The sequence below is a fragment of the Sipha flava genome, unplaced genomic scaffold, assembly GCF_003268045.1.
Source record: "Sipha flava isolate LNK unplaced genomic scaffold, YSA_version1 178_pilon_pilon, whole genome shotgun sequence".
Classification (NCBI taxonomy): domain Eukaryota; kingdom Metazoa; phylum Arthropoda; class Insecta; order Hemiptera; family Aphididae; genus Sipha; species Sipha flava.
Window position 1 is genome coordinate 913,603 of NW_020272126.1, and position 27,836 is coordinate 941,438.

General features: G+C 27.8%; 1 protein-coding gene across 4 annotated transcripts in view; it reads left to right on the top strand.

Moving 5' to 3' along the window:
* LOC112680604 (syntaxin-binding protein 5) overlaps positions 1 to 27,836 on the top strand; it is a 169,900-nt gene that overhangs the window by 80,359 nt on the left and 61,705 nt on the right. For all 4 annotated transcript variants that reach the window (XM_025550757.1, XM_025550758.1, XM_025550760.1 and 1 more), the window contains exons 3-4: positions 5,700 to 5,882; positions 8,585 to 8,719. In XM_025550757.1, the coding sequence (XP_025406542.1) occupies positions 5,700 to 5,882; positions 8,585 to 8,719 (318 nt within the window). The remainder of the gene's footprint in view (positions 1 to 5,699; positions 5,883 to 8,584; positions 8,720 to 27,836) is intronic.

A 27,836-nucleotide genomic window follows, 5' to 3' on the forward strand; every position in this document is an offset into this window, starting at 1 on the left:
CACATACTTTCCTTTCCTAATTTTTATTCGTTGTTTTTAATTAAATGAACCTTCACCAATAAAACATTACCGCTCAACAATTAAATATACATTATATTAATAGTTTACATATGATAATAATTTGTAGCTAATATATTAGATAATAATAATATTTAAGTTTGAATATAATAATTAATTAATTAATTAATGGTTTAATGAAGAGTGATAATTATACGGATTAGGATTTAAATTTGTATTTAAGCGATATGAAGTATTGGGTTTTTATGGAATGCGATACATAATGGATTTATATTAACAGGGAGATTTTAATGGCGAACATTCTTTGAAGTTCGCCGTGTAATCATCTCCACACAAGACACATTTGGCTTGGTAGTTTCAATATATATTGCACTCAGAAGTTAGATGATCGTCACCACACTCGACACATTCTGAATGGTGACCGCAAAATCATTGAGTTTGGCCGTAGGCATGATCATTGCGTTATTGGTATAGGCCACGATTGATTTTTTCATTAATTACTTAATGAGGATTTATTTTTCATTCTCTTATTTAGTTTCCCGTACAGAAGGTTTGAGTAAAAGTAAGTCAATAACTTGTTGGATTGAATTTATAAAAGTTATATTTTCATTAGCTTTATCTCAAAAATTTGACTATATTATTTATGTAATATTAATAAGTGATCATATGAATTTGAGATAAGTTGCTACTTTAACGGAATTTAATTTTTAAAAATACATGAACCGTTTTCTTTGAAGACAGTTCAAAGAATACTCTGTAGAGTAGACTCTAACTCGAGCCATTATGGCTTGAAAACTTCTCAGACTCGAATAACAGTTGTTATTTTTCTTACGGTTTAGCACATTACTATACACTTCAACTCAAAGACTTAAAAATGTTACCTTCCTTTCCTCTAATGCACACCAACTATTTCAATTTAACTCTCATATCAGATTCGATTCGTAGAAATTGTATGTACATATATCTTGTGTATTTTAGTTTTATGAATCCTCAATTGACACATTATGCTACGTAGTTTACCAGATCTATATATTTTGTTTTAGTTACGTACTATTTACATAATATGAGACAGTAAGTTAATACAGTTTAGTTTATTTTTCTCTTACGATTACGATTAAGTTTAAAAATTTGTATTTATTATTATTGAGTAATTTTTAATTTTATATATTTAATTACACCAAGACAATATCTTATATCTTTTAAATACATATATATATATATTATCCTACAATAACAATAATAATATTCGTTGCAAAACAAAACGATTCAGCGATGATATAACAAAGCTATGATGATCGATGATTGTCGAACCATAATATTGACGTTTTCCATCCGACTCCGCAATTTCGAATCGTTCTCAGGACAATTCTTTTAGAAGACGGTATATTTTTTCAGTGCCTCCGCCGTGTGTATACCATAAGTGTGTGTGTATTTGTACAAAAATAACATTACATTTTACATAGGATACAACCACGTGAAATAAGTCATAAATTTGATAGTAACCCACGCGCGTATGACGGATCGTATAAAAGTATTTTTACCTTACGATTTCAATATATATATATACATATTTACCTGTAAGGAATGGATTGCGTTATGAAAAAACGTGTTCGGTGGTTACTTCCCTTGCCACCGATGACGCCCCTGACGCGCGCCGTTCTGCTATTGACTAACGGCGATTTGCTTCCACCCGTGGCCGTTGCGGTGGAGGTTCACACGTTAATAAAATATTCATTTCTCACCCTGTCTGAAATTCAATGCGAACAATCGCACACATGTCTGGGTTAAGATTATATAATGTGTGTGAGGGGGGGGGGGGGGTGGCGTTTGGGTGCGCGATCATAATAATATATGACTGCCAAATATTCTATTTACTCTTCGGCAACAATACCGATCCCTAGCCGAAAAAAATACGAGCTTGAGGCCATATTACGTAGAATTGTGCGTTACGATGAAGAGGAGGAGAAGGTGCGTTCTCGTTTCAACATGAATCCATTAGTGGAGACGCTTGCGGAAAAGTTCTCTCCTTCACTACCTACTTCACTCCTCTGTCTATCATTCTATCATTTTACTCACACCTACCTACCGCTCATTTATATTATGTTACCTATATATTAAATGGTGTTTTGTAGTGTATAATTTCATATACATGTATTGATATATGTCTATGTATGTATATGCGGGAAAACGAGTGTTTTTAATTTAAATGTTTCTGTCACAAGATATTCACTTTTAATGGAAAATACCGGAAGAATTTACAGATTTTATGCGTATACATTCGCTTCAGTACATGTATTTAATATAACTGCAGCCTAAAGGAACTATATATATATATATATATGTTTTAATACATCTATATAATAAATCCTCTAATAATTGTAATGGACATTTTTACTAAGTTTACATGGGTCTTAGTAAGACATGTAGATTGTTGACTTAGTTTGCAAGAAGAACCTACAGTGAATTAATGGTCTAAGAAGGTGAAGTCTCGAATTGTATATTAATATTAATATTGTATAAGATTCTATATTACTTCCTTGATTGAGTACTTATAGTGATTTAATTTTAATAATATGATATTCATATAGCGTGTATGTATATTGTGTAAATTATTATATATATCTACAGATTTATGGCTTCTTTTTTTAAATATAAGACTCAAGTAACAATTATTTATAATTTATTTTTAAACTGTAATGATTTAAAAATTAAAGTATTTTTATGTTAATTTATGAGTGAAGTATTTATTTGTCTTTTTAAATCATTACTTATTATATTATAAATTTTTAATATTACCTCTCCGATGATTGTGTCGGTCTGCCTCTTGACAACCGTTGTTGACTCTTCAGGTATGGAATAAGGTGACCAGTTTATATTTTAAAATGACAATAACTTTCTTTTTTAACTCACTTATATTAATTTTATTTAAATTACTTGTACACACATTAATATACTTATTTTTAACTTTTACAGAACGTTTTATAATTAATTATATCTTTCTGCATAGACGATCTGTGTAGTCTTTTATACTCGCCTTTGACCGTCTATATAAAAGGACAACAAGAATGCGTCTCCCTTGAGTTTGAAAATTTTGCTAAAAATTATATAATATATTATATTTAATGTCGCCTGTGTGTGTGCGCGTGTATGTGTTTACGTGTGTGTGTGTGTCATATTTTATCTTTAGTACTTATGACTTATTCTTATATTTAATGTGTACTGATTATTATAATTATTTAATTGTACATTCAATTTTTTTAAAAATATATGAATGCTTAGGCGGATATCATTACAAAACTTTAGCTACACACTTTTTTTTAATTATTAAATTTCAGTAGACCAGGCTTGTATTTTTAACTTATGTTTAATTTTAAATTATATTATTCTTATGGAAATAAACTTCAACTAATTTATAAAGAATAATATAGGTATATTTGGTGAGTATAAAATAATTTGTTTTGTAGTGTCTTTGTCAGCATCAAAGAAATCATGGAGGTGTTCTTTTTTTTTTTTTTAGTATTCAATCTGTAGATTGGTAAACAATAAATGTTTTCTTCATGATTCTCTGATCTTTGAGTTGTTTGTACGAATTGACTCGTGCATCTTTGATTATTTGACTTATAAAGACGTTCTTGGTTTGCCTCTTCCGCGTTTCCCTTCTATTATACCTTCCAGTATAATACTATGGAGTTCTTCGTTATGTCTTAGAGTATAACCTATCATATGCCATCGCCTTGATCTTAAATTGCTTAGAAATGTTTTATTCTCTTTGACTAAATCTAATACTTCTTTGTTTGTCTTCCTTTCTGTCCATTTTATTTTCTCCATTTTTCGCCAGCACCATATTTCTTAAGCTTCTAAAGTGGATTCATCTTTTTTGTTCAATGTCCATGTTTCACTGCCGTTTAATGCTTTACTCCATACATATGTTTTAAAAAAACCTAACGTTTTCTTGTTCTAAGACCTACATTTTTTAATGTAATTAATTTACTTTTAAATAGGAATGTTTTTTTTTGCTTGCCCTATCCTACATTTTTTTTTTTTTTTTGATCTTCCTTCATTACGTATTAGGCTGCCCAAATATTTCAATTGATTTACTTGCTCTAATGTTTGGTTCATTTTGTTTACTGCGTACAATTACTTTTGTCTTTTCCGTATTTATATTTAATTTTAATGTTAGAAATATGTTATCCATTTTAATAAGTACTGTTTGTAGATAGTTTTTAGAGGTAGCGAGCAAAACTATATAAAAAAAAGTTATTCAAGTATGCTTTAAATAGGCTTTTCTTATGTTTCTCTACACTCTGACGTAGATGTATATGTGTTTGATGGATAACGGATCTCCATATGATAATTATTTTTTTTTTTTTTTATAATTATTTTATATTTCCTCTATTTTATTTCTGATATAATTTAAAATTGCATTATCTTGATTGTTAAACAGTGGTTACTATATAATTAAACTTTGTTGTTTTTTAAATTTGTTAATTCATATGGTACAATTTTAGATTAGAGTAAAAAAGAGTAATTTTAAAACATTTGACAAGATATATTTTATACTTTATCATTTGCCTAGCCTGGAGACTTTTTTATATTAAAAAAAAAAAAAAAAAAAAACTGCTTGTATAAAAATAAGTATAATATGTAAATGAGATGACAATATAATTTAATAAAAGGCTTGATTAACTTGAGGGAGGGAACTTTTTCAGCAACAAAATCTCCTATTTAATTTAATAATTTCATGGTGGGGAGAACCTTTTTTTTTTCTAGGTAAGAGGGCCTCTTGACCATTTTCTTTTAAGTCTTTTTAGTGAATTATTGGAAATGGTGATCGAGGAAATACGGAAGTTTAAGGGATTTTGATTTGAATGGAGTTTAAAGTGAAGTTTTTTTGTAATGTGGGGTTACTATTTCGTTTACTGTTGGAACTCTTAGGTCTTTATATAGTTATTCCATGGGGCTTCAATTATTTGACGAAGGCTTATAAATTGGAAAGTTTTTCATAGGTCTTATGTTAGAGGGTTTAGTTTGGCTCCAAATTTGTATACAGTATGACCAAAGTGAAGTTATAATTAATTTGTATATTAAAAATTTGTTTTTTAGACTCAATGGATGGGAAAGTAATAAGTGGTAAAAGTGTAGGTGAGTGTTAGATCGTTTTCATTAATTTTTGTATATTGTGTCTAAGTAAATCATTCATTAAGGTGAACTACTAACTATTTAATTACATTTTGGATTCGTATATATTTGTTGTTCAGTGATAATTGAGAACAAATTGAGAAAAATCATTCGTACAAAGAGCAAAATTAAAAAAGGAAGATATGAATATTATAATCAAAAAAAAAAAAAAAAAAAACATAAATTAGTTATTACATAATTTGAAATTTACAACTTATTAATATATTTATAATATAAATATAAATATTATACTTATACTTTGGCAGAAAAAATAAATAAATTATAATACATCAATTATGTTAGCGAACCAATTCGTTTTTAGATATAAAGCTGACGTTATTGTGTCTTTAATAGCTAAATAACAGTTGTCATGTATATTATTTTTAAAAAATTATTGTACTTGTTGATTTAAATTATGTTTAAAAATTATATCAGTTTCACTTATATTTTTTGTTATTGTATTCAAACTTGTACAATATTTTCCTTAACGAGTGTGTGTACAGAATCGGAAGGCCTGGAGTAGACGCGCAGGTTAGACACGAATTAGAGGCAGCCGTGGTTCAAGTAGAATTTCTGATGAACGAAGGAGCCTTAATCACAGTGACTGCAGACGATAGTTTACACTTATGGAATTTCAGACAAAAAAGAGCCGATGTAGTTCACAGTTTAAAATTTCAACGAGAGAGGTAAGAAATACTTTTGTAATAGTTTATTAAAATAATACTTAAATATTTTATTTCATAAGTTTTTACAATTCAAAATGTTATATTTCTGTAACTGTGCGGTTAATCAAGAGCCCACAGTAATAATGGGCTATCTCTTTCGCCTAAAATGATAACATTTGAGTATCTAAATATATAATTCACAACACAATACCAATGATTAAAAAATGTTTAAATATTATAAATTTGAGGTTTTGAGTTTATTAATAATAATTACAATAATGATATAATGAAAAAAAAGAGAATGCGTATAAAAAAATATTATGCTGCCCGATTGGCACAAGAATAATTAAATTAATATAAATAAATAAATAAATACAATGAATGAATAATAATATAGATATGATATAATTTCAGATTGAAATTCAGCGGCACAATCAAAATATATACTAATTAAATAATATGCGGCCCATACGGCACATAATAATAAATAAATAATTTAATACGTATAATAATAATAATAATAATAATAATAATATATGAATTGCCATGGCAATATGAGTAAATATGTAATAAAAAATAATAGCCGTTGGTGGGTTACTAGGTCTGTTGCTAGGTCTGTCGGCCTTTACACAATGATGAATACAAATATGGTCGACCAATATTCACATGTGACTGTGATTGATGGCGGATTTTATTCCAACGCGACCGCACCAACACTGTGACTTTAAAAAATGCCTACGACGGCACACCGCAGTGTATGAATGAAATAATAAGTCACAGCGACTGGCACGTGCGACCAGCAAAACACAGTCACCAACGAAGAAACTTCAATGGTCCACAGCCCTGGACGATGACACAACGAATGAAAACCACATTAATCACAAAGCAACCGCTGGTAAAACTGAAAAACAATGTAATTAATCGCTGGACAATATCAGATTGTCTCGAACGATACTTTACCAAACGGTAGATTCACAAACGAAAATGACACTACTCAACAACGTGGTTTAAATAAAATGGCTGCGGACGTACGAAAGCTTGTCAAAATGAAATTTGATGTGCACACCGTGAAGACACGAAGACAAGAGTGAAACGGTGCCGACTATATTCACCACGAAGGCTTTGGCCGCCGGACACCACAAAGAAGATAAAATGCCTCTGTGCCACCACACAAAATTGAAAAACACGCGAAATTAATAAGCTTTGTGGCACTGAGAGCATGACTTTAACTTTTACAAAAATATAACCGAAAAACTCTGAAAACGTGGAATAACTAACGAACATTTACGCGCGATAATAACAATGCGATTACGTACCGGCCGGTCACACACGGAGGCTTATCACCGCCGCCAACGATGGCTGCGGATACGCAACGCACCGCTACGCATCACACGAAAATGATAACATGAATTACACAAATGCTGTTTGCAGCGCAAACAGTAACCTAACCTAACCTTACTGTTAAGTTGAAACTATTATTAAGCTAATATATAAATAAATAAATAAATAAAAGCTTAGCCTGAAATATTATATTTGTAAATTACGACGGGTTTCGAATAAAAATCCGCGTATCATTACAATCATCAGGTATAAACAAAGATAATAAATTTGTGACTGAATATAAAAAAATAAAATTGCAACTTATTATGAAAAATTAAAGGAAGAAGATTCATTGAGAATGAGTTCTTTTACATTTAGATGATTTATTTTAATAGCTTTTAATAAAACCTTTTATTTTATTAACTTTGCATAAGTTTTATACAATGTTTTACCTGATGACGAATTTTTAATTCAAAATCGGTCATACTTAAAAAATATTTTAATACTTCAGGCTAGGTTTTTATTTATTTATTTTTATATATAAACTATTTGTTTATTAGTTATACATTAATTTACGAGTATAAAACATTTAATAATTTTTTATTTTCATTTTATTTTTATCATTTTATTATTTATTATTGAGCGTTGAAATACGTTTATTATTTATCTAATGCTAAATTCATAACGTTTAATTGTCTAATGATTCGATTTCGTTCTCACCTTATAATTATTTTTTCAAAATACTTTAGCTCAACGAAAACCAATTATACACATCAGTTAGATTTGTATATGATATGGCTATAACAAAAACTAAAAAGACCTATATGATCGACAACGTCGTTATCATCATATGGTGTGCATCATTTCCAGCACGTTTTACATTTTAATAAAACTTTTAACGTTTTCATAAAAAATATCAAGTAACAATTCCACTCACAAATGGGTTTCAATAATAAATATTTATATTTAAAAATTACAATTATTTTATATATTAAATCAGTATGACGTAGTGAAATGTTTGATTGTACGCCGCCACCCAGTTCCGATTAAGTCATTCTATCTCTCCGATCAATAGTTCTCAGAAGAACAACGTCCGAGAATTTACCTATGTCTCCCTGCTGACAACATGATTGAGATATCTTAACATAATCGTCGAGTTGTATAAGTAATAAATATAATATATCTTTAGAAAAAAATAAATATAAATATTCACGTACTTAATATACTCCTGAACGGTACTTCAATTTTCACGTAACATACGGTTGAAAAATTATAGGAACATTTGCATATTGAAACCATTATCAATAATGTGATTTTGTTGGTTCACTGAAAATTAATTATGCATTCCTACGATTCAAAGTAAATATGATTTTAATGACTTTTTTTTTTTTTTTTATGTGTAGAATTACAGTCATACATCTTCCACTCCGTAGCAAGTGGCTGTACGTAGGATCGGAAAGGGGCAATGTACATTTCGTCAACGTCGAGCTGTTTACCCTGTCCGGTTACATAATAAATTGGAATAAAGCCATCGAAGTGTAAGTAATATTAGTATACATACTTAATACGCATTTACAATAATGCCGAAATATTATTATTAAAGTATAAATTTAGTTAAATAGCTGCTTAGCAAAATCTTGTTGATGTTACGTAAATTTTTATTTATTATGGCGCCTCGATCACTGCTGGATATCCAGTTCCATTACTACAGTCCATTACTATCACTCGCTATAAATAATCATAAATAATAAAAATAATAGTTGAGAAATACTTTTGATATATACATCAGCGGAATACATAAGCCAACCGAGAGACTTTGTACAATGCGTTAACATTGAATTACAGTACAACACTTATGTCTCCATTAGTGCGTTTCTTCAGTTACTGATACAATTCACAGCGCAAAATTGCAGAGTTTGGGCTTATGTGTCTTGAACATTTCATCTGACTTGCAAATGGTATGTTTTAAAATATAAGCTCAAACTTTGTCTGCGTATATCCTGAATAATGAAGTTTACCGTGTTCTTATACGCGCGTAACGTTGTCGGTTTATCTTAATGACATATATGTTACTTTAGATTTATGCCTTATACGGACTTGAATTTATGTATAGAGAACTGCCGTAATTAGCACGTTGCAACGAATATTCAAGAATTGCATATAATAATATAATAAAATAGCATAAGTTAGAAATATCACCTAAAAATAAATCTTAGATCTTCCATTCATGTAACGTATATCGCAAAGAATTACCTGTATCATATAAATACCATGAAATAATTTTTCTATTGCAAAATTGCTGTTTTATTATGTACGTATACATTAAAGAATATCTGAATACGATTAAAACTATTTAAAATAAGCTCAGTTTGATTTAAATTTTTTTTAATCAGTCCGTTTTCAACTTTTAGCCTTATATATTAAATTTGACATTGTTACAATAAATCTTAGAATCGTGCTTTGTAAGGGTAACACTTCGGTTAAAATCATGGAAAGTCGAAAACTAACAAACAATAATACTAAACATATAATTAAAGCATAATAGACATATTTTAATTACGATCAATGACGTTGAACCCTATGCTTAGGTTAAACATTTTTAAAATGAAGCAGGGGATCAGAGGGACTGATCTATGGTTTGCAGTTTGCAATATTTTGATATCGTGATTATTCCCGTGAGAAATATCGGACAGATTCTGTCGGATCAGTATGTGTATAAACGGAATTGAAATGTTCATATGTGAATTACCTAAATTATAACAAATAATAAAATATTTTGCGGAATTTTAGGATACGGTGTCTGTCGGTATATGTTATGTCTGACTAGTATGAATCATGGTTGATACTTGTCATTTGAGAGTGCAAATTATTTTTCTATACAAAGTAAAAATATAGGCTTGCAGCCGCTGGGGTGCTAAAGGCCGTTTTATTTTTATTTGGCCTAAGTAAAATTTTAGAAATTCGGCTCCACCGATGACAAAAATATTGTTTACCGATTACAATTTTGGTCTTGCGCATTAGCTTAAATTTTTTGATGCTCGTGTCATTTAGAATTATTTTACGAGCCTGGCGGTTAGCATTGAAAAAAGAAACAACCAAGGTTACGAAAATACACATCATAACAGTTATTTTCTGAATAAAAGGGTTTTTTTTTTTTTAAAAAAAAAAAATTGGTTTTTATACAATTTCACTATTGGATCATAAAATTGTTTACGGTTTTTTCCTTTGTACAGCTTGATCGTAAAAGTAAATACATCATTTTCATTCCCTAGTGACGCACTAGATAGTTTATATTACACACAACATATAATATGACAGTAATTCAGGGACTTAAGGGGTTTTATTATATGGAATAAATAAATTTTGAGTACATAATAAACACACGACCTGTGCGATTCAATGCTGTTCACAAAGCTACGAGTATTTGATCATTGTACAAAAATATTGGTAATCGATCTATGGAATATAATACGGATTGAAAAACATTTGGAACCATATAAAAATATTGGAGAGGTATTATGCGAGTATTATGTTGTTTAAAATCTGAGTATTATTGTGTTTTTGTTCTCGTCTAACTTCAACAGTTAAATTTTGTATTATTTCAATGTTTGTTGCCGTTCACGTGGGCGCGATCTTAATTTAATGTTAAAACTATTGCCCGATTATATGAAATATAACAAGAACCGTATTAAATATGATTTTCTGGTTTATTTGGTTGAAAAAAGTTATTTTGGACGTTTTACTAGAGATTCGTTCAAAACGCTAATAAACACATTATTATCGAATCAATTACAAAATGACTTTGGGGTGTAATTTTTTTCTCTGGATTAATCGGCGTGTATACTGCTGAAAAGGATCAGATAAAACTATTTCAATTGCATATACGGCTGGTACATCATAATTACGGGCGAAAATATTTTTATCGTTATTATTACCATAATAGAAACCGTGATTGTTATATAATTATTAGTATAATATTTATGCGGATAAAACAAACGAATTTGCATTGGCTTACATATATATATATATACACACACACACACACACACACACATACGTATAGTACAAATATTGCACGCAAACATAGCCGAGGACCAGTGTTGGGAATAAATAATGCAAAATTCATCTAGATAAAGATAAAAGATAGTTTCATATTTATCTAGATAAAAAAAAGATATTTTTAAAAAATTTTATTTTTTGGTCAATATTTCATATTTGTATCTATGAAGTATCAATTATAATCATTATTATCAATAAGAACCTAGGTTTTTAATGTTTATTTTAGTAATATTGTGTACCATTAAGCAGTGTTTGTATATAATGTACAATATTTAATGATAGTTAATCACTAAAATGTGACACAAAAAACAAAAAACAATGGAAATTGCTTAGTATCAGGATGATTACAGAATACATAAGAGATTATTTTAAGTTAACAATATTGTTTTCCATATAATTTTACTTTGATGGTTTTCATTATTCTATATGTAGTTACGACTTAACGGGTTCCAAGAGTGAAGTATTGACTATCCAGCGTATGAGTTACATGTGTATACTAAAATCAAATATATATAATAATAATAACTATATTTGGAACTTCCATGGAAAAATATGAAATTAAGTTTAAAAATACCAAAAATATTTTTCCGACATGAAAATACAAACAAAATTTCATACCAAGAAATAATAATTACTTCTTAATAATTCACGAATTATAATTATGAATACAAAATCTATATTTATAAAAGAAAGTCGGGTTAGTTACAGAGTTTATAATTCAAGAACGGCTAAACCGATTTTGACGATCTCTGATTTGATGGATTCGTCTTCGTACAAGAATAAAAATAACTCTAATCTTGGCAAGAATACAGACAATTATCTAGATAAGTAAAAATTTTATCTTAGATAAGTAATTAGATAACTTAGTGTTATTTATCTAGATAAGATAAAAGATGACAAATAATCTATCTAGTTAATTTATCTAGATAAGTCCCAACACTGCCGAGGACTATATGTGTACATGCGAAGGCATAGGCGTGCGCACGGGGTATGCAAGGTATGCCGCTGCATAGTCTGCGGCTTCATGTGAGGGGCCCATATTTATTATTAAGTTAAGAAACTTTAAATTTAATTACCGCCACAGGAAATTTAAATCAATTAAAGCTTGATAGTAATGATATTTCAATGTTGAAGGAAAAATTTAATTTGAATACTACATTTGAGTCTGAAATTAAGCTCATTACAAATATGTCTGATAGAACTTCTATTAGAGGGTTATCAACTAAAACAATTGTAGTATGGCTGAATTGGTTATCAGAAAATGACCGGAAAACAATATTTTCAAACTTCAATAAAGCTTTAACACAATTTGCAACAATACCTGTGACAAGCTGCTCGTGTGAGAGGGATTTTTCTAAATTATCTATTGTAAAGTCTAAACTTAAAAACACTATGTTACAAGAACGTCTTGATTCACTGATGTTAATATTTATCGAGCAAAAGATGGCATCAGAAATCAATATTGAAGATGTAATAGATGAATTCAAAGCATGTGTGCCGATAAAAAGAAGACTTGAACTTTAGATTTTAAGTACTCTCCATAAAATAACAACATTATAAACATGTTAAAATTATTCAAAAGCATTCAATATCGTACATACTTGATCTTAAATAAATAATAAATTTTTTTTTAATAAATATAAATCAAATTTCAAACTACTTATTTCTACAGTGCATTGTTTAATATTCTACTGTAAAATTATGTGTGATTTTAGATTCTAAGGGAAGTAAAGAAGCTACGTAGTATATATGCAAAAACTTAGATTGTGACTTGAATCTTATATGCGTTAAAAAAAATGCAAATAAATTAAGAGAAGATTAGAAAATTTATTTGTGAGGGGCCCTATATTTCTTATTGCATAACCTGCGAATAAAGTCTGCGCACGCCTATATGCGAAGGCATTTATTAAGAAAATCTGTTATATAGGTTATTTATTATACTGGTGTGTACGTTCTATATCATATTATAGAATTGAGTTATTTCAAAACATTATTTCAAGAGCTCCACTAGGGTATGAATCCGTGCTATGCGAGATTGGGCGGGGTAGCGGTATCAGCAAAGCATTATTATTTGTGTTGATAATTAAAGTCGTAATTCATTAAACCTATTTCTCGTGCATTAACGTGTCCCTTTCCCCTTTGAGAACTCCCTATTCGCCGACCAGTTGCTACCTTAAAAATATCTAGTTGACGCAGGGGTATGGTCGTTATTGTTTCATCCGTGCAACGTCACTTCCACATCAATCTTCATTATTACACCTGCCGCTGGCCAATTAATAATTTTCTCAAACTATTGCCAGCGCAATGCGTTCAATAATACTATGTTAAATATATATATATATATATATACACAAACAATATTCCTTTTATTCTATTTATCTCTCGTTAAGCTTCGTTCATGGTGCAAAGTTATAATAAAGCGTTTTCGAATACGACATAGTCTCTTGATACCCGGCTATATACCGGCAACTATTAAATGGATACCCTCAAAGCAAACACGTAATAGCGTTATTACATTTCTTTGTGATTTATAAATACTCCCAGCACGTTTCAGTCTTTTCCCTTCTTTCCATTTACAGATGTGTGCCACGTTTATATTATAATAGAGACTTTTAATTTGATAACTATTTAATTTTCGATTGGAAGTACTGGAATTTCTTTTAAAAATCCTATAATACATTTGTATTATTTTTAGGTATAAATACAAAATAGAAAAAAATTAAAATTAAAATAAGGTTGTCTCATTTTTATTATAGAATTAGTCTTTCGTAGAAAATACACCACTGATGCATATTTTATAGATCATAAGATATGATTTAACAGAGGCTATAAATATTTTGTAGAGCGTAATGGTCTCCATGGTCTTTATATCTCTCTGTATCTTCAACAACTATTTGACTAAACATAATATAATATATTATATTGTACGTATATTTAAGTTATTTAGTTTTTATTTTTTTTTTTATAGTTATTTTAGATTTTCATATTTTTTTCTCATTAATTCTTACAATATATATAAAAAGGATTTTACAAAATAATTTGAAGAATTTATTTTTAATTATTAGTATAAATATCGATATAAGTCATAAAATTAAATGTGATGTTGAGTAGATCCAAGCAAACTAAGTCAATTAAAAACAATTATATTTAAATTTTTTGCAGCTTTAGTTAAAACAATGGTTTTTCTTTCCTATAAATATTCGTAGTATAGACGTTTCTGGTGCTCAAACTTTGTTAGTGAAATAAAAAATGTCAGATTTAAATAAAAAGTATTATTTAGAGTACATGACCTCATAAAACTTGCGATCGCGATAGAAGTTACTCTCCATTAGGGAAACAAAAAAGTAACGCATCTCGAAGATAACCAACACCACTGGAATAGTGTTATTGTAAAGTCGTCGTTACGCGTTTGTTCACGACAAGATGATTTTTGCACGCTCATTTCATTTCGAGTCCTCCCGGGAGACATGATTGTCCGTTGCTTTTTATCTTATAGAACACCGTAAGCACTACCCTGTAGAGTGGATGTGAGGGTTCCATGAATCCCTATTATTTTGCGTATTTTTTGTTTTTTATTTTTATTTATTTATTGAGTCACAAGTTTGTGTACCTTAAAAATAAATATATATATAAAATTAATACGTAAGCAACAAAAAAAAAGTTGAATACTTAAAATTATATATATTTATTGTATCTAATATCATTTATCAAGCTTAATAGTTGAATACATGAATTTTGATTAGGGCTGGGATTTTAATGTTCTAAAAAGAGTAAAAATTCTCTAAAAAAAAATGTAAAAATACTTGTGCCTACTTGTGCCGATATACTCGTACGAGTATTTATTATTTTATCAATTTAAAAGATTATGTGCAAGTTTTGAGCAAACAAACGCCGAAACGTATAATGAAATACCATAATATTTAAGAATTTACAGTTAAATTTTAAAAAATGCTCTAAAAACAGCACCACATGGCCTAAAAATGTTTATGAAGTAAAATTTGTTATAAAATGTAAAAAAAATGCAAAATAAAAACTAAATTAAATTAATCAGTATCATTCGAAACACATTTCCTGCTTATGGAGGTATGTGTTTGGACATCAAAAAAAAAAAATACATTTGCATCAAAATCCCAGCCCTAATTATGATTATACAGTATGTAGAAATATGTAATTAAGTAAGGTCATAATTAGAACTAACACTTGAAAAACGTTTGAATGATATTTTTATTCACAAATATACTAGACGCTATTAATTAAGCTTCATATAAAGTACAAATTAAATTTAATAAAATTAATTTAACTGATTGATCGTAATATCTATTGAATTAAAATAACATAAACATTTATATGTTAAAATTCTTTAAAATCTTATATTATAGTTAGAACCCATTAAGTTCATGAAAGATAATGAATTACATTAATTTCTTTATTATCAAATTATTTTTTTTTTCTAATATTAGAATTTGAGACTTTAATTAATTATATCCTAACTAGATTTAAAAATATTAAAACTTTGCACTGTACTTTTTTTTTTTTTTTTTTGAGTATTTTAAATTTTAATTAAAATACCTAAACACACATATAAATATATTTATAAGAATACATTTAGAAGTTGTTTTTCTCAAGATCGTTTTTCAAATGCAACGATTCATTGTAGGTTTTAAATGTATTATAATAAATCAATGTTACATCTTGCACCAAGAGAGAGAGAGCCTCGTCGAAAGAAGATGTCTCCTGTCCGTGTATATAACATAACTTCTGTCATCATATCGGTCATTTAAACAATTTAATAACAAAAATACTTTATTTGTTCTTTTAATAGTAATAAATTAATTTAAAAAATTATTTGAAATACTTATTTTCTAGTTATTTATTTTTTCCCAGGTATTGAAAAATTATATTTTAAAATAATCGTTCAATAATATTGGAATTTCTGTGCATCTGATAGATTCCATGTTTTGATAAAGTTCACCGAATTATAAATTTGATCCGATTTAATTTTCACAGCGTAGTGCGTAGTAATATAACTACAAATGTGTAAAAAACCTACGCGCATACCGCGTATGTTGAAAGGGATGAGAAGAAAAAATACATCTGAATCGTGTTTTTTGTTTACTTAAAAGTGTTGAAATGAAATGGTTATTTTTTTTTTTTTAATACAGCGAAACGCTTTTAAGTTTAGGTACATTTTAGTGTTTAAAAAAAATATAGTATTTTTTTTATAATTAAGGTTTGAAAATAGTATTATCACGGTATGTAGGGTAAAATAATATTGCAGCTAGAATACCTGTTGTATATTATTCATTCTATTAAAAACTATATACTTTTGAGCATATCTAATTTATTTGAAATACAGAGTACTAACTTAAACTGAAAAGTATCTATATGTTTTATTTTTCCTCGATCACGAAATGAGTGAAACAATATAAAAACATTCATATTATTATTATATTAAAATCGATATTACCCTTTGATATATTTTAATCGAGTCGTGCAGAGTGCATCTGAAATGCATATCATTTATCTTGAGTTATTATAAAAGTTACTTTTTTTCTTTATTAATATTTACTTGATTAGACATTTTATTACTGTATCAGCATTTTATTTAAATTAAAAAATTAAAATCACATTTTTTTCGGTAAAATTATTTTGAAACGATCCAAATTTAGAATTTATAAAACAATTGTAAAATTTCAACATTTCTGTAAGCATTCGATGTAGCATCGATTCACCAAATGTTTTACTTTCCGCACACTATGGAAAAAATTCAATCAATCAATTCAAAACCAATCTTAATTGTTTATAGTAAACTGATAAAACTGACGACGCAGTATCTTGATAATTTCGTTTTCAAAATTTTGTTTGAACGTTTCCTGAATTCTATAGTATTGAGGTTTTACTTTAGCATTTAATTAATTAGTTAATCAACAATAACTACAACAAAATCGAATCGATGACTTGAATTCACATGTACATGTATATTGTTTACTGTAACAATTGTATTGCGAATCTCCAAATGTGGTGAGTTCAAACGACCGGAAGCGATTATTTATGAATGTGTGCATGTGTGCAGCACGTAGAAAAAATTAATAAATAAAACTTGAAGTTTCTAATTTTTATCTCAAGAGTTCTAAATGTGTAATGTGCCAAAATGCTGACACCTCGTCCACATATTTCACCATATATATTTCCTATGGGCTCCCTAGTATGGTGTCGTTCGTCGTGCAAAATTTCTACGATGCCATTTGTCTTTTACCCAACTACTACCCTTCCCGCGCATTCCTCTAGAACCGTGTTTCTTGCTTTTTCTTCATTTCAGACTTGTGAGAAATGACGGTTTGATAACGCAGCAGGACGGATGGATTTCATTATTTATTCTGTCATGTATGTGAACAACAAAAAAAAAAAAAAAAAAAAACATAAAAGAAAAAAGAAACCATACGGTCGTTTTGTGCTTGGGGATGGACTTCCATTTATTTTTTTTACCCCTCAGCAATGTTTTCCCGAACGAAAGAGGTTTTCTTTATGAGCGTACAGTTTTTATGTCTCTCTCTTTCTCTCAGTCTACTTTTATCATGAGAAAACTTTTTTTATTTTTTTTATTGTGAATATGTTTTGTCATTTTGGTTTATGTTGTTTGTTTGTCATAACGATTGCCGAAACGATAACGTGAGAGATGACGTTGTAATGTGTGAGCAGATTTAATAGATTTTGTTTTTTATGAAATCGTCTCGTGAAATGACCAATAGATTTAGATTGACGAACAGTTTTTGTTAAACAAAAATTAAAAATCTAATATGGTGTGTTTATAACAAGTACATCATATTTACATAATTTCATTACTTTTATGTAGTGACGTTGAGTAGAATTTGACAATGGTAAATATATATTTAATGAAAAGAGTCTTCATATTTTATTCAAGATAATTATGAATATTGAATGTTACTTTTTTTTAAATATTTGTACATTATATAATTCTTTAAACATAATAAAATTATATTCTAGGAATTTTTTTTGAATACAGTAGTTATCATCAAGTTATTTTTTATGCATAATACGTGTAGAACAATTGTATAGTTTAAAATATACTTATTATTTTTATTCCATTATTGTTATAGCTTTTAAAGAGTAATTTTATAAATCTATAAACATTTGTGTCATTTTAGCTCTTATTAATTTTAATACTTTTAATCTATGTATTATAATTGTTTAATTATTGATCATGTTTTAAGTAAACATAGAGATTTTAAATGGGTTATAAAGAAATGCGACAGGCATATTTATAATAGGAGATACCCTTATGTAGTAACTTTACGTAATAAGAAACCACGCTCATTTATATTCGTTAAATGTCTTGATGGTTTACTTATAAGCTTATTCAATTACAAATTTATGATCTTCATGCGAGTGTCTTATAGATCATTACATCAACAACTACCAAAAACCACTGCCTGACTGCTACTACTTGCGTACATTAGTTCTTAATACGGGGCATTTATATTTTTGTCCAGACAATTTTCAATGATTCAACGGTTCCTTTATACGCGTGTAAGAGTCACATAGCTAAAGTATATGTGTAATATAGAGGTGTCTTAAAATCGACATACGAGCATTCTGTAAAAAATTGGAATGATTGATCGTTTATTACAAATGCAGGAAAATCGACTTGACGTTTTCTTTTCATTTTAAAGTGATCGCAAGCTCATCATAAAAACTTTCAGCATATGAGAATAGAAAACGAAGGTATCTCTGTTTATGTCTGTAGAAATATTTTCCTTCCACGTACCTTGTCTCAGTTACGAGCGACTTCTTTGAATATTCGTACAACATTAGTGAGTAAATTATTTCACCATGTCTTTAAGTTTCATATAGACGCTTGTTATAAAAATTTCTCGTATTCTTATTTTACTCTCTACCGTCTTTTAATATTTTAAAACCGTCGAAATACTTGCTATAAGCTCGTGCTGCGTAGAAATAGTTATAAGTTATGATAAAGTCAGCTGATTTATATTGAGAGACGAATTCGAAAACGAAACAAAGTTAAACAAGTCATCAGTACGTTTTAACCCGTGTTAGGTCTGAGAAAAGTGTCAACATGTCATGATACCTCAAGCGAATTGTCGCGTTAAAGTTGATGGAAACTTCAATTCAAAGTAATAACTTTTCATCCGAATCTTTTTTTGACACTGTACTATAGTGGTTGTTTGGTGATTATTATTAAAACAATAAATAATAAACATATATTTATACATTAAATTTAACATTAAACTTTTTATGTAGTATTTATCACTTGTTTTTTTACTTGTTTTGTTGATTAATCTTGCGTTGGTCATTAAATTGCAAAAATATTTAAAATTTTATTCGTTCTTAATAAAATACATTTTAGTTTTTGTGTGGCATAAAAGGAAGAAAGCTATTGGGTTTACTATAGCATGCATTTTCATTCGTATTTATATTATTTTAAAAAATAACCCATCTAGATTAGTAAATAAATGGTCCATAAGTTTCATAAGAGATTCTACTGATTGAATATTGAACACATGATACTCATTGTCTTAAGGTGTATAAATATTAAAAATGAGACAATGTCACAAACTTTTAGGATTGTTTGAATGAAATAGTAAACTATTTGTCAATCATAACGCCATAATTGTATCGTTTACAATCGGGTTAGTAGTGCAAATTGGGCTAAATTGTTAGGGTTGCAATCAGTTTCCAAGTTGGATTGACTTGTGGGAGGCTTAGCCTAACCTTAAACACATATTGTATCTATTAATAATTAGTATAAATTATGAGTATACAATATAAACAGGGTATATAATTAATAACCGTTAATAAAATATGAATAATTTTCTTAAACAAGATATGAATACATAAAACACAAGTTTTTCATTTTATAAAAATTATATTTTAAATAAAAACTACCATTTAGATTTGTATAATATGTACTGTTTATAGTTGTATGTAATAGATATTGTTTAATATATATATATATATATATAGGTACAGATATAAAATATTTATTAGTTTTTTTACTGCAGGAATAATATAATTTACTGTAGTTATAATCGGTGGCCTCTGCATTCAGCAGCAGCGCTGAACTTTTGTATTACTTCATCCTTATCTATTAAAGATGATCTTTCACGTTTAATTTGCAAGATTCCAAGACTTTTTAATCATAACTGTCCAATTGTGGTTCCAAATGTTTTTAACCTACGTATACAAGAAAAACTTCTTTCACATAATGCGGAGTTGGTATAGTAATAAATAATTGTATCAAGCTTGTTAATGTTGGAAATCTAACTACAATTTTCTGATGCAATGAAATTGATTTTTGATTACACATTATTTTGATTATGTACAGTTTTTTTATACATTCTATTTAAAATGTCTATTTCTGCTTTGAGATTATCCTCATCAAAACTATACATTTTATTTATTTCTTTAAAATAATTAATATTGTGCATATCATTTAAGAGTATGTCTTGTATACAGTTTATAACATATAAATTATTTTCTTCAAACCTTTCACTCATCTAATTTATAATATAATCCAGTACAGCTTAATAAATATTTATTTTATAATGTTTATTTATGGTCATATTTTCAACCTCCTTCAATCCACCACCAAGCTTACTTGGTATTTTTTGCTTTCTAGAAAGTATAGGAGAAGAAACATGCAGTGTTTCTTTCACGCATATCTCCATAACCCCCTCCCCCCCCCGCGAAAATTTGGAGAATAGTAAAGAAAATCAAATAGTTATTACTTATAAGACAAATGTCATTTTTATATCTAGAATACATCCACAATAGATGTGAGATACGTCAGATAAGAATCAACAGAGTATTTTATTTATACAATTTTTTTTCCCAATGGAAGACAGTAATCACATTGATAATATTGTTGAACCAAAAATATTATCAGATAAATAAGTAGATATCTTTTAAATCGTATGTTAATAACATATTATTCTTGTAGACTTGGATTATATATTTATATCTTTACTATTATCTAAAAGATAAAGTGTATCTCATTGCAATTATTTCAAAACAATAATAAATTGAATTATATTTATTTAATAATGAATTATACTTCTTCAACATCATTACAGAATTGAAAATCTGAATAAGGTAAATTATTATAATAAATATATATAATAATACATTATTTTTAAAAAGTCTTCAATTACTAACAGTTTTAAGTTAGTTCAAAAGTTAAATTAAAATTAAAATATTATATATTTATTTTTTATTTTTACATTAGTAACTTAGTGTTTTTTACAACTTAATAGTTTAGCATTTTTAAGTCTTTAAAGAACATTTTAGTAAATATTTAATATTTTACTTATTTATATACATGGAAGTTTTTATTTTTTATCTGCTAGAGTATTAGTAATGGTGAAAAAATAATTACAGATCAAAATAAAAAAAAAAAAACAATAAACATCATTGTAAAGATGTCTAATTATTATAACATATGTTACTATTATAATGAAAAACTATAAACATTATGTATGAAAAATTAAAAAAAAATTTTTTTTTTATAAAATTAAATATTAGTTATTAACTTGACTAACATTTAATTGATTTATTTAAGTCTTAGCTTTTATGCTGTTTTATCAGTTAGTTAATCAAAATAATGAATAAGATAAAGGCGTAAAAATACATTAATGTAATTTGTATAAAATTTTTACTGTACATTGACTTAATTAAAAAAGATAAAGAGAACAATAGATTCTAATTTTAAAGCTACAGCTGCAAATTCTAGTCAAAATTCAAAATTCAAAAGCAAGTTCATCATCATCAGCACAGTTAAATGAATTAGATGAAAATAAAAATTATAGTATAGAATCATCTAACTTGTATTCCGTGAAATCATCCGACAAAATAAAACGACATTATAATATAAAGTGGTAACAAAAATATAAATGGCTGGTATATAATAAAGAAAAAAGTGCTTTTTGTAAACTATGTCAACATTTTATGAAAAATTACCCAAAAGTTCTTTAAAAGACAAGTGGAGTGTTTATTACTGTTCCATTCACATCTTACAAGAAAGCTTTAGGATAAAATGGAAAATTAGAGAAACATGAATATTCATCAGCTTACACTATAAGTATAGAAATGGAGAACATAAAATTAATGCGATGAAAAACCGATTCATACACAAATCGTTCAACAAAGTGAAAGTGAAATAGAATTAAACAGAAAAAGTCTAAAAATTCTTTTGCAAGACTTGTGCCTTTTGGTAAAAGAAGAAGTAGCTCACACTACTAAGTATGGAAGTTTAATTAAAAGTATTTTGAAAAGTTAAATGATGATTTTAGACCATGGAAAGAATCTCTAAGTGATAGATCAAATTATAGCAGCAAAGACACAGCTTTTAAATTACTAGTATGTATAGGTGAAATATTAAGAAATGAACTGAAGAAAACATTGAAAACAAAAAAAAAAAATTATATTTTAGTAGATGAAAGTACTTCTCTGAAAAATGAAATGGAACTGAGTATAATGTTTAATTTTGTGGAAGACAAAGTTATAGTGAAAAAGTTTTTGGCAATAGTTTAAATCCCTAATGGAACAGCAGAAACTACTGCAGATGCTATTGACAAAGAACTGACTAGCCTTGATTTGTGTTACAATACTGTTATAGCCTTTGGATTTTATGGTGCCACCAATATGGCGGGGAATGTTGGAAGTGTGAGAGGAAGCTTTCAGAAAAAGCAAAGATAGATATTCTTTACATTCATTGCAAAGCATACATTTTGTCAATAGCAGCAGCTTCATGTAGAAATCAAAATCAAAAGGTTAAAAGATTTTTTTATGTTTTTTTCAAATATTTTTACAAGTTATTTAGTAAATCACCTAAAAGAGAAAATATTTTGCATACAATTCATGCAATAATAAATAATTCAATATTTTAAGAATATTGCGTTGAAGTTAGGTGATTAGCCCCCTATAAGATAGTAAATTATGTTTTTATAAGTTTAAAATCTATTATGATGGCTTGTGAGTATATTCACCAGGACGCGGTAGATCTTGTGTTACAAGCTGGCGGTATTTTGTTAGAAATAAGAAGTACAAGCTTCTTTATCGCCTGTTATGTAATGAATGAACTACTCAGTGTACTCTCATACCTTAGCAATTACTTTGCAAAAAAAAAAAAAAAAAATTAATCTGACAAATGTTAATCCTCTTATAACAACAACAAAATTACATTTATACGACATTGCAAACCAATATGATGATACCAATAGTAACTTAAATATAAAAATTCAAAATAAAATATTTGAGAAGTTTAGATTAGAAATAAATTTAACTTCTGATAAAGATACAAATACAACATTGAAAAAAATTAAGAAGTATTGTGAAAATTTAATAAAGAAATTCAAAAGAGATTCAGTGACAAATCTATTGATATAATGACAATTGTTAGTCACTTTGAGAACTTCCAAACTATCATTGATATACATGACACTGAATTGAAAAAAATTTGTGATTATTTTTCAATGCTTGATGGTGATGCAGAGGCTTTAGTAGCGGACATGAAATCATTTACTTCTTATATAAAATCTATGCTTGATAGTGGAATATAAAAGCCACATGAAAGTTCATTGGTTAGTAGTTATTAATTTATTTTTATATAAAAAAAAAAAAAAAAAATATTTACTGTAATAATTTTATATTGGTAGCTTAAAAAAAAATAAAAAAAATAAAAAATATTTAAAGAAAAAAAATTATTACACATTAAAAATTCAATAATACCTAACCAAATTTATAAATTATATGTGTAATTAAGAAATGTAGGAATTATTAGTTCTTTAATGAAAAAATTTCCCGTACGAGTAAACAATAAACATATTATATACCTATAACTAGAATAGTAGTTTTTATAAAAAATCATTCATAATTAATATTTTGTTTAGCAAATAGACTAAATGAGCACATGTTAATTGTATTGAGGTTTGATATAATAAATGAAACAAAAATTATTTTCATGATTAGATTCTTTACTCATGGGTTTTTTTCCTGTAACCGGAATCCGTGACTACACGTCCATAACTAATTTCACATAAACGTACAAACAAAATTAATATTATTAAATACTTATTTCTGCGTATCTATTGGACATGTGCAATGTGCTCACGTGTAATTATATATTTATAACTCCAAATCTTATATTTTCTTTTGAATAAACTATTTTAAACGCTGTGCATTAGATAAGTTTTCTTTAGAGTTTACATTATTTTACATACAAATAAACTGTATAAATTTTCTATGAAACTCTTTCAACAACTAGACATCGCTGACGTTTAAAAAGTTTTTTTTATATTTATTTCATTTTTTTATGTTAGTATGCCATACTTTCATCAAACCTTTCTACTTAATACTAAAAAACTGTTATTGCTCCACATAACTGAAAGCATTATATTTAGCTGTGCTGCCGTTATATTTTCAACGACTGTAGTAAATAAATTACTGGCGTCGGCCGATAAAATAAAATATAATATTTATCGGGATACGCGGTGCAAAATGGTTCGTGCAGAATGTATAAAACATGGTGTGTAACGTGTTTCGCCGGAGTCTTTAATGTTTTCGGATCGAAACAGTGTGCTGTATCAGCGCGGTTTGCTGTATACTACGTATATATGTGTTCACTAACAAAATTATCGCGAAATGTTATTAAAAATGCCGCCGGTGCCGCCGCACAACCTTCCTTTAAATCGAAACATTTGATAATATTTCACTGCTCACGAGATATGATCATATAAGTGTTTTGTTACGTGATATTCTAGCTGAAGTCGGTCTCCTAGGCCCAAGTTAAATTAAGTTTTCTCTGCAGATAATTGAAACTATAAAAAGTAGTGTGCTTAGCCGTGCGGAAAAGCCAAACGTTTTCCGCATGGTTCTTAGCTTTTCATTACCTTTCACAAGCTATATATATATATATCTTGAGACATGGCAGATATATATTATAAAATATAAAAATGAAAATAAACCTTTTACGGTTGAAAAAATATTTTGTATACTTTTTTCTTTTCTTTCTTACAAACTTGCGTGCCTGTCATTTGAATTCACAAAAATAACTATAAAATGTCTATATTTAATGTTCATATCTATATATTTTATTTTACGAGGAGAGTGATCGAAAATTTGAAAGACATTATATGGTGTATAATTATAATTTATTCCATAAGTATTCTTATATTTAAGAGAGCTAATTTTTGAAAAGAAATAATATACATCATAGAATAATATTAATACCATAACTACTTATAGTGCCTTCTAACAAATGTATTAATTGAATTTATGCTTTCATGTTATTTACACAAACCTATTTAAATTTAAATAATTTTTTTTATCGATTCACTTTTAGGTATTTTCTTTAAATTAATATTGCTCGTATAGAAAAAAACATATTTTTGAGTTTCTGTATATGATTTTATAAATAAACTTGATTTATTATATGTCACTATAAAAACTGAAATTAAATTGTTAAATATGTGTGCAGAACTTTAATTTCCAATACATAGAATAAATCCTAGGCTTTAAAACTTGTGCACAGTAAAATATATTGTTTATTGACACCATTTTACTGATTTTTTTTTTACAACTTAATAGTTTTTAAAGATTGCATTACATTGAACCTGTCCATCTAAATTATTAATTCGGAGTTTTAAAGATTAATCAATGTTTTATAATATGATATTATTCGTTAAATTTAAATTTATTGCTCGTAGACATATTTTGGATGTATGTGTGAGTGTGTTTGTGTGTAAATTATCAATGTTGTTGTTATTTTCAATTAAAGTATCGCGATATCTCATTCAATACATTAAAATGCTTATTATAATTACTTAATTTATCACTCCAAACTCTGTTTTTAAAATGTATACTGTTTATTGATATTTTTGGTGTATTTTAAACATTGTTCGGTTTTTTTTTTTTTTGCTCCACCACCAGAAAAATCCGAATGCTGCTGTTCCTACTGTTCGCATCGTCGCGTTGTCTCGGTCTTTTCGTTAGCTTGGAAAAGGGTTAGTATTGCATAGTGACACAAGCGCGCGTATGATGATGATAGCGACGTGAAATTAATTAACACATAACTAAATGATGACGTAATATACTTTTAAATTAAATAACACCAAGTTTTTGACAAATAGTTTTTAATTAACGAATGCAACTTGTCCTTATGCTGAGCTTTGTGGCCGGCCTAGGTCATGCGCATTGCGATAGTTTTTTGACCAGATTTAGATACCACCGTGTCTTCTACAATAATAATAATAATAATAGTAATAATAATATTTATTCTATGGAATATAAATTCCAATTTCAATTTTAAACAGGCAGTGATGTGATACAGATTATAAATTATATAGTTGTATTATTTTATTCATAGATTTATTGTAAATAATTAAAATTAAAACATAATAAAATAATAGATTATGTTAATCCAATTAAAATTAAGAAAATAATATTAAACTAATGAGTAAATAAAATTGTAATGCACAATACTGTTTCAATAGTTAGACAGTTACATGGGCGTATCCAGACATTTTTCTAGGGGGAGGGGCAAAATTAATTTAAAATATAAATGAACATTTTTTTATACATTTTATTTATAGTAAATTATTATATTTCGTCATTATTAAAACTATGAATTAAAACATTACAATTAGGTAGGTATTATTATTACAATTAAAACATTAAAAAATATTATTATACATCATTCTTTTTCATTAAATATAAATTTCAATCTCCGTGGACATTCTCTACCAAATTGTGTCAGTGCATTTTCAATAAATTTTTCTTTATTTGAATTTACTTTTTCTCTATGAACACTCAACATGCATATTCCATTCAGTCTATCATCACCCATCGTTGATCGTAACCATGTTTTAACAAGCCTTAATGTACTAAAAGAACGTTCTGCTGTACAGCTTGTAGCCGGAAGAGACAAAAATATTTCCAAAGCAACAGCTATATTTGGAAAAAACGTACAGTTACAATTTAACAAATCGATGAAATCAATATCTTGGCAGTCCTTATTTTGCCAAAAACTGTACCAACTTTCCACTTCAGCTTTTTAGAAACTAATTTATCATTTGGAATTTTACCATTTTCTGTGGAAATAACATTATTCCAGCGGGGGCAAGTGCCCCGTCTTGCCCCCCCCTGGTGACGCCCATGGACAGTTATAATAATTGTAGAGAAAATTCGTTACGACTCTTAAAGTATTATAAAATTATTGTCAAGTGATACAAGATCGTATCCTAAATAACACAGAATTCACTAATTCGAAAAAATGGGTAAAATTTTTTCGATCATCTACTGCACAACTAAAAAATATTAAACAAATTGTACAGTGCCAAAAAATTGTATAGGTATGTATTTTCGGTTCCGTGTAGTAATGCATTTATTGAACGCGTTTTTAACCACATGAACAGTTTGAGAACAGACGAGTGTAATCGTTTAGGAGTTGATATGGTTAAAGCCGAATTAGTTATAAGAAATAATTTAACAAATAATTATTCGGAGTTCTTTGAAGAAATACAAAATTAAAAACATTTATTAAACGTTGTGAATAATACCGCT